This window comes from Rhinolophus sinicus, chromosome 1, assembly GCF_057876585.1.
Source record: "Rhinolophus sinicus isolate RSI-liver-muscle chromosome 1, RSI-T2T, whole genome shotgun sequence".
Classification (NCBI taxonomy): domain Eukaryota; kingdom Metazoa; phylum Chordata; class Mammalia; order Chiroptera; family Rhinolophidae; genus Rhinolophus; species Rhinolophus sinicus.
This window is the reverse complement of record NC_142501.1, coordinates 101,089,873-101,104,314: the sequence shown is the minus strand read 5'-3', so window position 1 is coordinate 101,104,314 and position 14,442 is coordinate 101,089,873. Positions and strand designations below refer to the sequence as shown.

Genomic DNA, 14,442 nt, shown 5'->3' with positions numbered 1-14,442 from the left:
AGAGCCACAGGATCATTTGATATGCTGTGCCACTGGGTATGAAGGTTTTGGGACCCAGGCTGGGGGTGGGGGCTGGGAATGACATCTCAGCTGGCCTTGCTTGTTGTCAGGGTGTCCCCAGAGCTGGCCCTCGGATGTAAGCTGAGAGGTGTTTCAGGAAGGTCACTCTGTGCAAGGATTGGTGGGGTTAAGGGGACTTCAGTAGTTGGGGTAGTGATTCAGAGATGATGGTTATCTGAGCAATTTAGACAATACAGATGGGGAGATGCATGCCTATTTGAGAGGAAGAGGTTAGAAGTATATTTTTGCAGGTTTCTGGTTTGGGCAGCTGGTATGCTGTCTTTCCTCGAGATGGATTGATTGTCATTTTTTGCTCATTTATTTGTTTTAAAAGAGAAGTGGGGTGGGAATGAATTCGAGGAGTCTATAGGTCAAAAAAATGTTCGCCAGGAATTTGCTTCGTTGCACTGAAATTCAGCACCTGTGTTAACTGGAGCCGTGAAAAGCCGAGGATGGAAGAGCAGAATTGAGGCCCCAGGTGTGACGCTCTCCTGTGACTGTGAGCCACTCTCTACTCTGTCTTTCTCTCTTCCTCCCAGTTGTGTTGTGCTGACAAAAGCTGGTTGAGCGTGTCCTCACACTTGCTCAGGTCAGGAGTGCTCGGTAGTGTGGTTACACGGTGTCACTGATACACACTGATACAGTGGTTGCATGCACGTTACTCTTAGGAGAGTGGTTTCACAGTTTCGGAGTCTTGTAACAGAAAGTTCCTAGGAACACTGCTGTTGAATTCCGTATGCAGGTAAGGCAACTCTGAAAAGCTAGGGAATGAGAGAGTAAGGTGCGTGTGATGGGGGAAAGATGAAAGACTACCAGGCTGCCTGAGAGACGGCTTTGTTGACAGGTGAGCAGCATTGGAAAGAGGCCATAGGAAGTGCCTCTGGAAATGCCTGTCAGACTGCAGAGTTAGTCAGTGCACCCCAAATCAGTAGAACAGGCTTGAAGCCAACTCGCTGAGCTGGGAAAACCGTCTCAGTAATTATGCAGAAGGATGGAGCCGGATCACACCCGCCCAGTTCTTGCCTCTGCCGGCAGTCGGGGCAGTCGGGACGAGACCGTGGCTGGCAGCGCCTGTGGACCGGCCTGTGACCTCCGCCAGCCTGTCATCTTCCTCCTTTTGTCTCAATGCTTCTCTTCGACCTTCAAACCACCACTTCTGAGTTCAGTGAGTACCTTTGTCATTCCCTGTGTGTGCCTGTGGCAGTCTCAAAGTGTGGAGGAAACACCAAATGCCTGCATTGTTCTGGAACTGCACAGCCTGAGTCGGAGGAAGCGCTCTGTCACCAGTCCTGCCACTTATCTTCATTCTGAATATTTCTTTTCGAAGGTGCTAAAAACGCAAATCTGCTAGTGTGAACTGTCTAATCTGGAAGACTCAAATGCACTAATTTTCCATACTGTATTTTTGTTAGAATAATAGATTGTTCCAATTTTTAAAAATTGGGGAATAGAAACCTTATACCATTCAGATTATTCTTTAAGTATCTAAGTTGTACTTTATAAAGAAACAAAGTGAAAGTCTTAGGCGAAGCATTATGGTTGTGGTTCATTTGAGAAAGAGATAAGTCTGATTCCAGCCAGGAAAAAGGCCCACGTGAAGGAGCGTGTACACAGTGGGAGAGGATTCAGTTATCAGCTTGTAGGATTGCCTGTTTCGATTTACTTTTACACTTACTTCCAATCACACAGGGCAGAGGAGAGCATGGGAGTGCAGGGTGAGCAAGGAGGAGGAGAGCAGGCAGGTGTGAGTGAGTGTGTGCCGAAGCCCCAGACCCCCGCTGGGGGAGGAAGGCAGTTGGTAGAGGCCAGCCGGCTGCCCGCTGGATGGAGCAGCAAGCAGGCCACTGGCCACCTGCGGAGCCACTGCATTGTCGTTGGAGAGGCTGCATCCTGCTGCAGGGCCCCCCCCCCCCCCTTGGTTTTGTCCTGGCCTGTCCCTGCTTCTCACAGCTCCCTACTGGCCCTCCCTTGTGTCTCTGTCTTTGGAGACAGCAAAGGCTGGGCATGTTAAACACTGACTAGGAGGAAGTGCTTGGCAACACAGGACAAGAGAAGGGAATGCGATCCAGACCACAGGTAATGGACCAGTGAACAGGTGGTTTTTTCCTCTGAACTCGTTTGATACAGAAACTGCTGAGAAAAACTCATTCATTTTCATGAAGTTTTTCAAGTTGTCTTATGTCCAGGCTGTGTTTGGGTCTCTTGCCTTGACTTGTGAGGGCTGGTTTTCAAGAGCTGTATAGGATTCTAATTGTTCAAGGCTGTTTCCATTTCTCCAAAGTGCTAGAAGTGTGTCTCTTAGGAATACTAAGTTCAAGAAAGGAAGAGTGCTTACTCATTAGCGTCGGTCTTGAAATGAGGCCTATCTTATCACCATTTATAAAGCTGTTTAGTGGCCTTTAATTTTTAAGGATGAGGGTTGCGTGTCCAGTAGTAAGATTTCGGGAACCCTGGAGAACTCTGGCCGGGATTGAGGAAGACAGGTACTGCATTTCCCAGGTCTGTCCCATCAAACAGCAGCGCTCACTGCAGGAGAGCCCTTTGCACTTTCTTCCGGACTCGGCTGAGCTTCACTGTCCTTTACCTGGGAAACAGTCCACATTCCAGATGTTCTTGCTGCATTTGATTAATAAAGATCAGAAGTGCCTTTGGCCTAGCAAAGCTTTTATGTAACATACTTGAAAATGGCATGTTGGTAGGAGTTAAAGAAGGTGGTCTGTTACAGGATGAAGTGAAAATATGCTATCAGTCAGGTGTGCAGTTTTTTTTTACTGAATAAATTTATATGTAGTTCCAGGACTTCTGTTTTCCCACCTCTAGTTCTGGTCCTTTGCTGCCCTCCTAGGGATATGTGTGCCCAATCTCAGTGGCACAGGGTGAAAGCAGCTTTAAGCTGCTTCCTAGCTGTGACATTCTGTCATTCATTGAAATGTAGAGTTCTAAGTTGACTTCACCACCCATCTTACTCTAAGTTATGTGCTTTCTTTCAATTGAAAAACTGTAGTCACGTGAAAAAAGTGCAATAGAATGTGATCGGCAGTCCTTGAAAAAATGAAGGATTCGTTAGAAGGGTGAGGTGAAGAATTGAACAATGTACTATATGCAGAGTTCCTTTTTGAAGAGAACTTCTGGTCTCTTAAGGCTTTTGTGGTATTGATTCTGACGTCTTGGTACAGGTATATGCTAATGCCAAATTTGGCCATCAGCAATTTTTGTTTTCATATGTAAATGAGAAAAAGTGAAGATACTGACCCAGGCAGTCTTGGGCTCTCTCCAAAAGGTGATGCTACATCTGAGATGTCAGCAGGAAGTTGGTTTCTCTCTACTCTGGACTCTAGATACATTTTTTTTGCCATCGAGGGCTGTTAGTGTGTGGCTAAGAAAAGAGATGGCATAAAAAGGAGAAGTTCAGCAGGAAGTTCCTTTGCTGCAAGTGAGAAGACTTGGGGGTGGGAGTGAGGGGACCTCACTAAGGCAAAAAAGATCTGGCTCTCGGCGTGGCATGCTGCTGCCTCGGGTTGTCATTTCCAACATGGGAAGTAGTTCTTAATCAAACGATGATAAACAGACAAATGGAGGGCAGAATACGTTCTAAATAGGCTGCACTCAGGACGATTAGCTTTTCAGCTGTGTAGCTGAACATTTTTGTTGAAAGTACGTATTTCTTATATTTCACTCCTTCCGTTTTAGGTTAAACGGGGTAGACATGCTGCACTGTATTCTGTGCAGTCTGCAGGTTTGGGCTGAGCACTTCCCAGTTGGGTTCAGGAAGGTGTGCGAGTTAGCTAAGTGCGTCCTCTGTAAAGATCCACCTAAGGTGGTTGTTAGTCATTATCATTTCCATTGCTTCTCCCTCAGGTGGAAAAAGTATGGCAGCTTCAGGAGGTGCTCTTCTCTTGGAAAAGGAATCACTGGTGATGAGAGCAGGCAATTATACTTTGAGGGCAGAAAGGCTGTCTCTATGGATGTGAGTCCCTACTCCTCTTTGCAGTTAGTTTTACAAAGTAACCATTACAGCTGAATGCAAAGTAAGAGATAGGGTCTTTCATCTTCATATTGTTTCACTGTTTCAAATGACATTTCATTTAGGCCTCTTTCTAACCAAGTACTGGAGTGGTTGGTTCCTCAGAGGTTTCGTGGGTGAAATGCTTCACTCCTAGCCAGAGGGTTAATGAGACGATCTAAACTCTGTGTTTTGTGTTTTAATAAGAATTGTAGCTAAAATGATTTTCCAAAGAATTGCCCTCTCCAAGGCAAGATAATGTCTTAAACCAATTATAACTTGTCTTAAAGGTGGAAGGGACCTTTTTCAGGTGAACATGTCTAAAAGGGAATTTAAAGAATTAATCTTGAAATTTATTGGCAGCATCTGCTTAGGAGTATTTCTATACTGGGTGCCAGTTTAGATGTGTAATTAAGCAACTGAGATTGGATTCCTTTCTTTCATTCGTGAGTGTTTTTGAGTGACATATTTACTCTGAGAAGACTCAGTGGAAAGAATGGACTATCATAGAGAAATTGAATCTTAAAAACAAAGAGCTGGAATAACATCAGGAGACAGCCATTTACTGCTGTGTAAATATCCCCTTTTCAAGCCTACAAGTTCAGTTGATATACAGGTGACCCTTGAACAACCTGGGTTTGAACTGCACGAGTCCACTTTTGCACAGTTTTTTCAATAAATTGTTGGCCCTCAGCATCTGGGTTTAACCAACCTTGGATTGAAAACATTATTTTCTCATATTCTCAACCGTGGATGGCAAATTCTCTTCTGGATTCACGGTTGGTTGAATCTGCTGATGCCAAGGGCTGGCTGTTCGATTTTCCAAGGGCTATACTTGGATTTTTGGCTGCGCAGATGTCGGCACTCCAACCCCAGCCTTGTTCAAGGTCAACTGTGTAATCTGTGTAAGGTGCTGCGGAAGGTGTCCAGACTGCCCTGTCCTGAGGTGCGCACAGATTCCTGTGCTGTGAGACGGGTATGCGTTGGGCTATGACAGAGTTTGCTGACAGCTCCGAGATGCACAGTAATGCAACAGGCAGCACAGGCACATGGCATTCCTAGGCAGTAAAGAAAGTTGCTGTTACGAACATCTCCTTCCAACCCCAAAATGCTATGATTGTGCTTTAATGATTTGATCTAGCTTCTTTGATCATCTTTGTTTTGTCCCATGGATTTATTTAATTTCATAGGTCTGGAAGGTAAATTGTCTTTCTACAAAGTTATATTTAGACATTAAAAGTAACAAATTTTCACTTTTCTAATTGATTCTCAAAAGAGATCATAGAGTACTTAATTTGGGCGGTCTCTATTTTTAGTTTTCCACTTTTAGTCAAACTATTTACTTATCTAGTTGAATGTTCATTCACTGTTTCTTGTAAGATGACCCTAATAGGCTGGAGTTCTAAGAACACGAGTGTGTGCTAGCATCTTGTACTGTCCATCTCCTTTGCTCGCGCTTTGTCCCATAACTCAGAGATCCAATTCTGGTCTCTTCTGATCCAGAGACAAATTTAAATGATTTGTTTCCACAACACCCTTTTGTACCAAGAAAAGGAATTTCATGCTGTTTAGAAGAATTATATATTTTGTTTTAGAAATTTCTCAAACTATGATTCTATCATTGTTAATTTGAAAATCCACTGAAGTATGCCAGGCACATGTGTGAAAATAAGGCTCTTAACCTCTAACCTTGAGTAGTTTACAGTCATATGTAATGATGGAGAAATGAGGCATTAGTTGGTTTTGTTGTTGTGCGAACATCATAGACTGTACTTACACAAATCTAGAACGTGTAGCCTACTGCACACCTAGATTGTATGGTTTAGCCTGTTACTATACTGAGTACTGTAGGCAATTGGAGCAGAACGATAAGTATTTGTGTATCTAAACATAGAAAAGGTACAGTGCAAATACAGTGTAAAAGATTGTGTGTGTGTGTGTTCCAGTTGGAGAGATGGGGGAGGGCTATGGAGGAAGGCACCCTTGAGAGAGAGTAGTTATTAGGAGGAGGGAGGGAGGGAAGGAAGGAGAGAGAAAAGGAAGAGAAGGGGAGAGAAAGGGCGAGCAGAGATTTAAAAAGGCCAGAGAGATAAAGCTTGAGATGAAAAATAATAAATGGCACAGGGGGAGAAAAGAGGGGGAGGGGAGAGAGAAAAAGAGGCAGGGAGGGGGAGGGGGAGAGAAGGGCAGGAGTAGGACTGGGAGGAAAGAGGTAGAGTAACTAAGGGGAGGGAAGTGAGTTTGTGCATGTGTGCGTGTGTGCAGGAGCTGGTGTGGGCCGACTCCTCCCCAGACTCTTCCCACCCCCCAACTCTGGGCCCCAGGCAGTGGGTGGGCGCAGGGTAGGTAGACAGCGGGCTGAGCCTCCTGGTCTGTAGAAACCCGAGCTAGCAGTAAATTCAGCATCTTATATAGTCAGGTCCAGGCTTTTCTTTAAACATCGCAGACAGACTTTTTGTGAAATCCACTACAATCTTACAGGGCTTGATGGTTGACTGGACCGTCCTTAGGCGAGGCGGTGCCTGGCAGTGCTCTCTGGGTTGTTTCCACTTGCTGGCTGTTACTATAATGTTGCCGTGAGTATTTACGTATAAGCTGAGATATGTGTTTGCAGATGTGGTGGAGATACGTGTTTTCAGTTCTCTTGGGAATGTGCTAGGAGTGGGATATATGCCTAGGAGTGGAATTGCTGGGTCACATGGTAACCCTTATGGTTAACATTTTGAAATTGTTTACCAAAGTGGAGGTGCCACTTTACGTTCCCACCAGCCATGTACGAAGGTTCCAATTTCTGCACATCCTCGCTAACACTTGTTGACTTTTTTATTTTAGCCATCCCAGTGGGTGTGAGGTAGTATCCTGTGTTCTGATTTGTGTTTTCCTAATGATTAGTGATGTTGAGCATCTTTTCATGTGCTTGTTGGCCATTTGTATGGGTAAATGTCTGTTCAGACTCTGCCCATTTTTAATTTGTCTCTTACTAACTGAGTTTTAGGAATTCTTTATTCTAGATATGTGTTCCTTATCACATATATAATTTGCAAATATCTTTTCCCATTCTGGGGGTTATCTTTTCACTTTATTGATGTGTGCTTTGAAGCAAAAAAATTTTTAATCTTGATAAAGACCAGTTTATTTTTTCTTTTGTTCCCTCTGCTTTTGGTGTCCTAAGAAGCAGTTGCTTGATTCAAGCTCACAAAGATTTACTGTAATGTTTTCTTTTGAGTTTTGTAGTTTTAGCTCTTGCTTTTAGGTGTTTGAACTAGAGTGAGATAGGGGCCCAGCTTCATTCTTTAGCATATGGATGTCCCGATGTCCCAGCGCTGTTTGTTGAAAACACTGTCCCTTCCCCCATTGAATGGTCTTGACGCCCATTTGAAAATTACTTGACCATAAAGGTAAGGGTTTATGTCTGGATTCTCAGTTCGGTCCCACTGAGCTCAGCACCACACTGTGTCAATTGCTGTAGTTTTGTGGTAAGTTTGAAATCAGGAAGTGTGACTCTTCCAGCTTTGTTCTTTTTGAGACTCTTTTGGCTGTTCTGGGTCCTTTGCATTTCCATAGGAATTTGGGATGATTTCCAAGGGCAGGTGGAATTCTGCTAGGGGTTGCATTGAGGCTGTAGACCCAACTGGGCAGGGTTGCTCCATCAGAAGAGTAGCATGTCTCCCTGTCCCCTGTCCACACGCACTGGCTGTCTTATCTGTCAGAGCTAGTTTTGCCTTATGTCAGCAGGTCTCAAATGTTTTGGTCTCAGGACCTCTTTACACTTTTAAACATACAGGAGCCCAAAGAACTTTTGTTTATATGGCTTGTCTCTAAAAATTAAGGCTCAGAAATTTTAAAAATATATTTTTCTTTGGTAACAAACCCGTTACATGTTAGTATAAATAACATTGTTTATGAAAAGATGGTCATCTTTTCTAAAACAAAAAGTAATTTAATGGGGTGAGTGGCGTTTTATATTTTTGGAAATCCCCTTACGTCTGATTTAATTGAAGCTCAGCTGGATTCTTACTGCTTCTGCATTTGATCTGTTATTTTGGTTGAAGTAGGAGAAGGAAATTTGGTCTCACACAAATATGTAGTTGGAAAGTGAGTATTTTAAGAGTCTTTTCACATAACCTTGAATATTCTTTGATACTGCACCAAAACTCCACTGCACTTTTGTGAGGCATGAATGAGAGTGAAAAATGCAAATAACATCTTACCATTGTTATGAAAATCATTTTGACCTCTTGGACCCCAGAAAGGGACCCCACTGAGCCCAGACCACACTTTGCGTCCCCCCACCCCCAGAATAAGACTGTGTAGTGTAGTTTCACAAGAAAATGTGATGACTGAATGACAGTTCAGTGCTTTTTGTATTAATAAACATCTGGGAAGGGACTTGGATGCTTTTGTTGCTGGGTCAGTACCGGCTCCTGGCTCTTCTCTAGGAAACACACCGCAGGGCCCAAAGGGTTCCGGGGCTGCTTAGGAGACATGGGGTCAGCAAGCGGGATGAGTTTTAAGTATGTGTGATTATAAAAGTAGTAAGTTACTCAAAAAGTTGAGACTACAGGAATGAAACAAAGTAAAACACTATCCTTGCGTTTTTGTGCTTACACATTGTTAGTCATCTGGTGTATTTCCTTCTAGTTTCATTTGCTTTTAAATATTCACAAAGTTATGTGAAGTTTTAAAACATAATTATAATTTTGCTGTCTACAGTTTTGCATCCTGCTTTTTTTGCTTTATGTAATTTTGTGAATATTTTAAATAATTATAACATATTCCATCAGTTTCTTTTCTGTAGTTAGACGTTTTTCTTTTTTAATGTGCTAAAGCTGCCTTGAACATTGTTCATAAAATGGTTTTCATAGTTTTGATAGAAGTAAATATGTGAAGTTTTAGATGTGTATTGATACTATATCCTAGTTAGATTTTTCTTTTTACCTTTATTATGGAAAATTTTAATGGAAAATTTAAGTAGAGAGGCTAGTACAGCAATCCTTAATGTACCCATCATGTACTCTCAGCTGCCATCAACTTGCTGCCTTCTTGTATTTTTGTTTCTTCTCTTTCCTTACACTTACAAAAATTAGCATATTTTAAAGCAAATTCCAGATATATAATTTTATCTGTAGTCTTTAGATAAGACCTTAAAAAATAAACAGCCACAGTACCTTAATTGCACTCAACAAATTTAATACTTGTTCTATAATATCCTTTATTACCTAGACATCATTTAATTTTTCCTGTCAAAAGTATCATTTTAAGCTTAATTTATTTGAATTTTAATGCAGATACAGTTCTCACATTATATAAGGTTATTTTGATTAAAGCTTTTGCCTGTTGTAGAAATACAGCTCTCCCTCATTTTTCTGTGTCTCAAATTTGCTGTAGAAATGAGGTCGTCTGTCTTGTAGAATGCCCCATGTTTCGAATTGAGCTAATAGCTTTGTGTTGGTGTTATTTAACATGTATTGTCCCAGCATTTCCTTTAAATTGGGAGTCAGGTCTAAAGGTTTGATTAAATAAGGTTCTTTTTTGGGCAAGACTACTTTATAGATGGTACCCTGTCATCCCATCAGAAGAGTGCACTCCCTCGTTCCACGTTAAGTGGTAAGACTGAAAAGTATCTTCAGTCAACAGCCGTCTGACCCAGCCAGTGTGAGGTCCCACTGGATCTGCTCACCTAATTTTAGCAGAGCTCAGGGAGCAGCACCTTTGTTATTTCATTAGATGTTGTGATGTTTTGATTTTCTAATTCTGTCATTCACGTTCCACTTATTAATTGTGGTTCCTGTATAGAGAACAAGTTGCCTCGATCAGCTATTTGGTTATGCTGAAATAGTCATCCAGGAGAGGCAGGCTAATTACTATTTCTCTTTAGTAATCTTCAGAAAAATGATTGGTGTCAACAGCCTCCAGAAGTGACCACTGTGGTGGCGATGCTTTGACTGTCATGGACATTTACATGTTTGTGTCCATTCTTTCTGATCCTCACGTTGTCCTTCTTTTGCCAGCAGGAGCCACACCCCTTTCCTTTACTGTTGCTCCTGCGACATGACCGCAGGAGTCTTTGATAGCTACCTTGCTTTATTGCTAAGGTGTCCCATGTGTCCCAGGTGTTCAGGTCAAATTGAGCAACACTCTACACAAGAATTCAGCACTCTTGGAAAGTGTGGATGAAAGATGAGAGAAGAATGAGGAGCTGTCACAATTTGGAGGAGACTAAAGAGAGGTGACAACTAAATGCAGTGTGGGGGCCTAGATTGGATTCTGGAGTAGAAAGAGGACATTAGTCGAAAAACTGGTGAAAGCCAAAGAAGATCTATAATTTAAAAAGTTACATGTATCTTTAATAAAAAAACCAACAACAACAGATTATATGTTTTACTTAGCTTATTTGATTTTAAGTTTGTATCTTTTTATGCTGAAAAATCTGAGTACCTAACATTAATGTAATTCTTACTTTATCCTATTATAATGTGTATAACATATAAATTAAAATAGTTTCAAAATAATGCCATTATTTACCCCTGAAGAATACTCCTACTGAATACGTTTCAAGGTTTCTTGGTACATTTTTAGGCTCTTATATGCAAATGCTGTCTTAAAATCACTTAAAATAGTTCTCTGAATAGTCATGGCACCACCTTGACATACAGTTAAGTTTGAGATTGATTATATTTGTAAGGATTGCTTTGAGTGTTTAGAAAGACCTTAATAAATATCTAATTATGAAACACATTTCTGATATATGGAAAAGAATTATTTAGAATCAGAGCTAAGAGAACTCTACTCTCCCAAGGACTTAATAATAAGCTTGATCAAACTTTTTTCAGGGTGGCTTTGAAAGTGAGATGAGAAATGTGCTGCTAGTTCAGGGACCACTAGACAGGAGGAGAGCTGTTTATGTTCTCTCTGCTTTTTCTTGGGGAGAGAGATGAAATCAAATCAGGGAGCTGACTCCTTGTTCAACTTATGAAGGCTCTGTGGAGGCTGCCTCTGAACCTCCTGTTTCTAAACTACCAGGTCTTGGGTCAAGAAGTATTGTGGGCTTTGACAGCAGATTTCCCATGACATATTTCACCTTGCAACCTATAGACCTGCTTTTTGGCCATGCCAGGAAGCAGTAGTTTAAGTCTCAAAATGATTTTGGTCTCTTGAACAAGTAATGAAAAATTTATTGTTATGTATTGGAAGGATTGTCAGTACTTGCAGCATCATACTTTAAATCTTATTTTAGATTCAGACATCTGATAATATAGTCTAATTTTAATGCTTTGTGTCTGTTGTACTACTTAAAGGGGGTAACTATCAATAATCCTTTCTGTCGGCAAGCTTGCTGGGGGTAGGGCTTTTTTGAAAAGCTGTATGTCTGTCAGCTCAGTAGTTAAGAGGCACAGTGGTATGATGTGACGATGACTTGTTCATGGACAGGATGCACGTGTCAGATCAGGACCACTGAGACGCTGCCCTGGTTACTCACCTTTGCAGCCTTGTATGAAAGAGCATTCACATAGCACGGTGGACAGGACCGCTCCTCACCCCACACCTTCTCCCAGAGGACGGTTGTGGACCCTCGCACTTCTGCCTCACATACTATCTTGAGGAAAATTCCAGACGTTGTGTTATGTCCCCATGAATATTTTACCATGAAGCTCTACAAGGCAGCGTCTCTTTTCCTATTAAACATAGCCACAATATCATTATCACATCTAAGAAAATATAGTAACTCTTTAATATCATCAAATACCCGGTCAGTATCACTTCCCCGATTATTTTTTATGTTCATTTGTTTGGATCATATAAAGCCACATAAACCAAATAAAGCCATAGGTTGGCCAGTTTGTGTCTTGCCTCACTTCATGTGGAAGAAGCCAGGCTGCTTGTCCAGTAGTGGCCCACGTTGCAGAACCTGTGCGTTCCTGCGTTGGCCCTAAGTCTGTAGTAAGTTCACGTCCTGGCTTTGCTGCTGTTTTGCGACACCACTCCCTCTCTGGTGCTGCTGTTTCCATCAGGAGAGGCATCAAGTCTAAGTGTCTGAAAAAGTGCAGGTAGCATCTATAATAAAGGGCCCTTCTAGCTGATTTTTTTCCCTTTTGGCTATAATATCTTGTTTTCAACCAAAACATTTCTTTTCTTTGAGAATATTGAAATTAAATCTAGAAGTTAATATGGTAGAAGCACCTGCAGTACCACCTTCTGTGACTTGTCAGTCTTGAGTACCAACCTGTGTCTTATTTTCTAGATTTGATGGTTTTGTGAGAATTGATGTTGGTTTCTGTTACAACTTAACATATTTTTCATGTAACCTGCATTTTGGAAAACACCTATGTGAGACGGATTCAATTTGTTTCAATTATTAATGGTTCACCAGCAGCAGGTTTGCATTTCCAAACCTGTCTTACAGCATTGGAGGGATTTTGTGCCTTTGTTATTGATGATACACATGACAATTGATGAGATTGCCTTTGATCATCGATTATTTCATTAACAAGGGTTTTGAGAGTTTATCATAAGCAGGTTATTGAGAAGAAGGAACATCATCATAGCAACTAAAAACCTACATGGTTACCTAGTGAGACAAAAATAGCTAGCTTTTACATTTCTGTATCAGGCGCTTGGATACTGTGTTTCAGAAGAGCCTGAAAAGATACTGGGTTAAACGCAGGTTTTCATCTTGGTGTGAAGCAGTGTAGCTTGAATGGCATCTGGGTGTCCAGGAATTCTGCTTCTGACACTCCTAATGTGGAATCAGGAAAACAGTCACCCTCCCGACCCAGAGTAGCGTCGCCAGCCCTTTGGGAGAACGAATGAGATGTTTCCAGGAAGTTGAGCAAGTGCTTTGGAGCAGAGGCGCCTTTGCTGTAGCTGCCCTGCAGCGGTGGCTTGTTTTCCGTCTCTGTGGTTCAGGATTGTGCAGGGATTCCTTTTTAACCAATTAGGGTTTATTTCTCCTGAGACCTGTTGTCCTGGAACAAAATGAAACTAATGAGGCTGGTCAAAAACTATATGTATAAATTGGGATTCATCAAATTCCAAATTGGAGTTTCTATTAATTTTAATTTTCTATTTTTAAAATATGAGTTCTGGGCATGCGTGGTTTATGTGTGTTGGTTTCCAAGTCTTAAAGTGTTCTCAGGGTCACCAATTTATGACCGTGAAGAACCTTGTTAAACAAGGTATTTCTTCGTTGCGGAAGGTCTAAGTTATGGGCACATGTCTCTAAACTACTTCAACTCCAGAAGAATAAACACATGTCCTGGAAAACCTGAGGATTCTAAGACGTCTTAGGAATTTCATTTTAAGACCCTGCACTCCGAGTTACCAATTTACTGTCTTTTGTCATTTTACAGCACCCTACAGTTGACATTACACTTCTCCCCGTGGAGCCACAAAGTAAACAGCTCATGACTTCTGATCAGGACGCTAAGGTTGTGGCTGAACCGCAGGGCCAGAGAGTCCAGGAAGGGAAAGACAGCGCTCATCTGGTGAGTGTGTCCGGGCCGGTAGGCGGCGGGCCGGTAGGCGGCGGGCGGTTGGGCGGTGCGTCTCGCCTTCTGAGAACAGTCTCCATGGGACTAAATAAGGAAAGCAGAGCCGCACACTAGCACATCTCACAACCTAGATTCAGTTGTTACGTTCTGGATAAACTTATGTGTAGGGTTGAGTACTCGGTGATAAAGAAAACAAATGGCAGTTACTTAATAGCTCTAGATACTTAAAGCTTGGGATTTTAAATCACCAAGAAGATACAGTGATTTTTAAATACTCTTAAAACATTATAATCATTGCAGTGGTATGTATTTAAATAATTAGGGTTAATATAAACTTTTGACTGCTTTTGTTTATTCTAAGATTTTATCATGTTAATATTTAAAAGTTTCTCAGTGGCTTTCGGAAAAGTAGATTTTCTTAATTTTCAACATTGAAACTATTAATACAAGTAGTTTTACTTATGGTATTCAGTCAGAATTTCAAAATATTTTAAATTTCAAAGCTCCTACATAGCTCTGAATATCTTACTGAATTTCCTTTGTCATGTAAAAACATGCTTTTCTCAGTGGGTTTTGCTCAATTACTGTGGTTTGAAAATATGTTCCTTTACGTTGCAGTGATGGTGTGTTTGATGTTTTCAATTTTACAGATGAATGGTCCCATATCTCAAACCACTTCTGAGACAAGCTCCATCCCAGCTTTGAGTCAGGTAATTCAGTTCTGAGATAAATCACAGCAGAGGCTCACATATATCTCCTTACAACTAGTATTGTAGAACAATTAAAAAATGTTGGTGTTTCCCGGAAGGGGCGGGGCCTGCGGGGTCCAGTGGGTGCCAGTGTCAGTACGCATGTCCTCTGGTGTGTGTGTATGTGTGTATGTGGTTC

At 41.6% G+C, this 14,442-nt stretch overlaps 1 protein-coding gene across 5 annotated transcripts in view; it reads left to right on the top strand.

The window, feature by feature from the left end:
• LARP4B (La ribonucleoprotein 4B) overlaps positions 1–14,442 on the top strand; it is a 74,505-nt gene that overhangs the window by 9,604 nt on the left and 50,459 nt on the right. For 3 of the 5 annotated variants that reach the window (XM_074325063.2, XM_019718064.3, XM_074325062.2), the window contains exons 2-3: positions 13,414–13,548; positions 14,205–14,264. In XM_074325063.2, the coding sequence (XP_074181164.2) occupies positions 13,468–13,548; positions 14,205–14,264 (141 nt within the window). In that variant the 5' untranslated portion in view covers positions 13,414–13,467. Of the gene's footprint in view, positions 1–1,202; positions 1,226–13,413; positions 13,549–14,204; positions 14,265–14,442 lie in introns of those variants that run through there. The other 2 variants (XM_074325061.2, XM_019718063.3) reach the window with 2 other exon arrangements.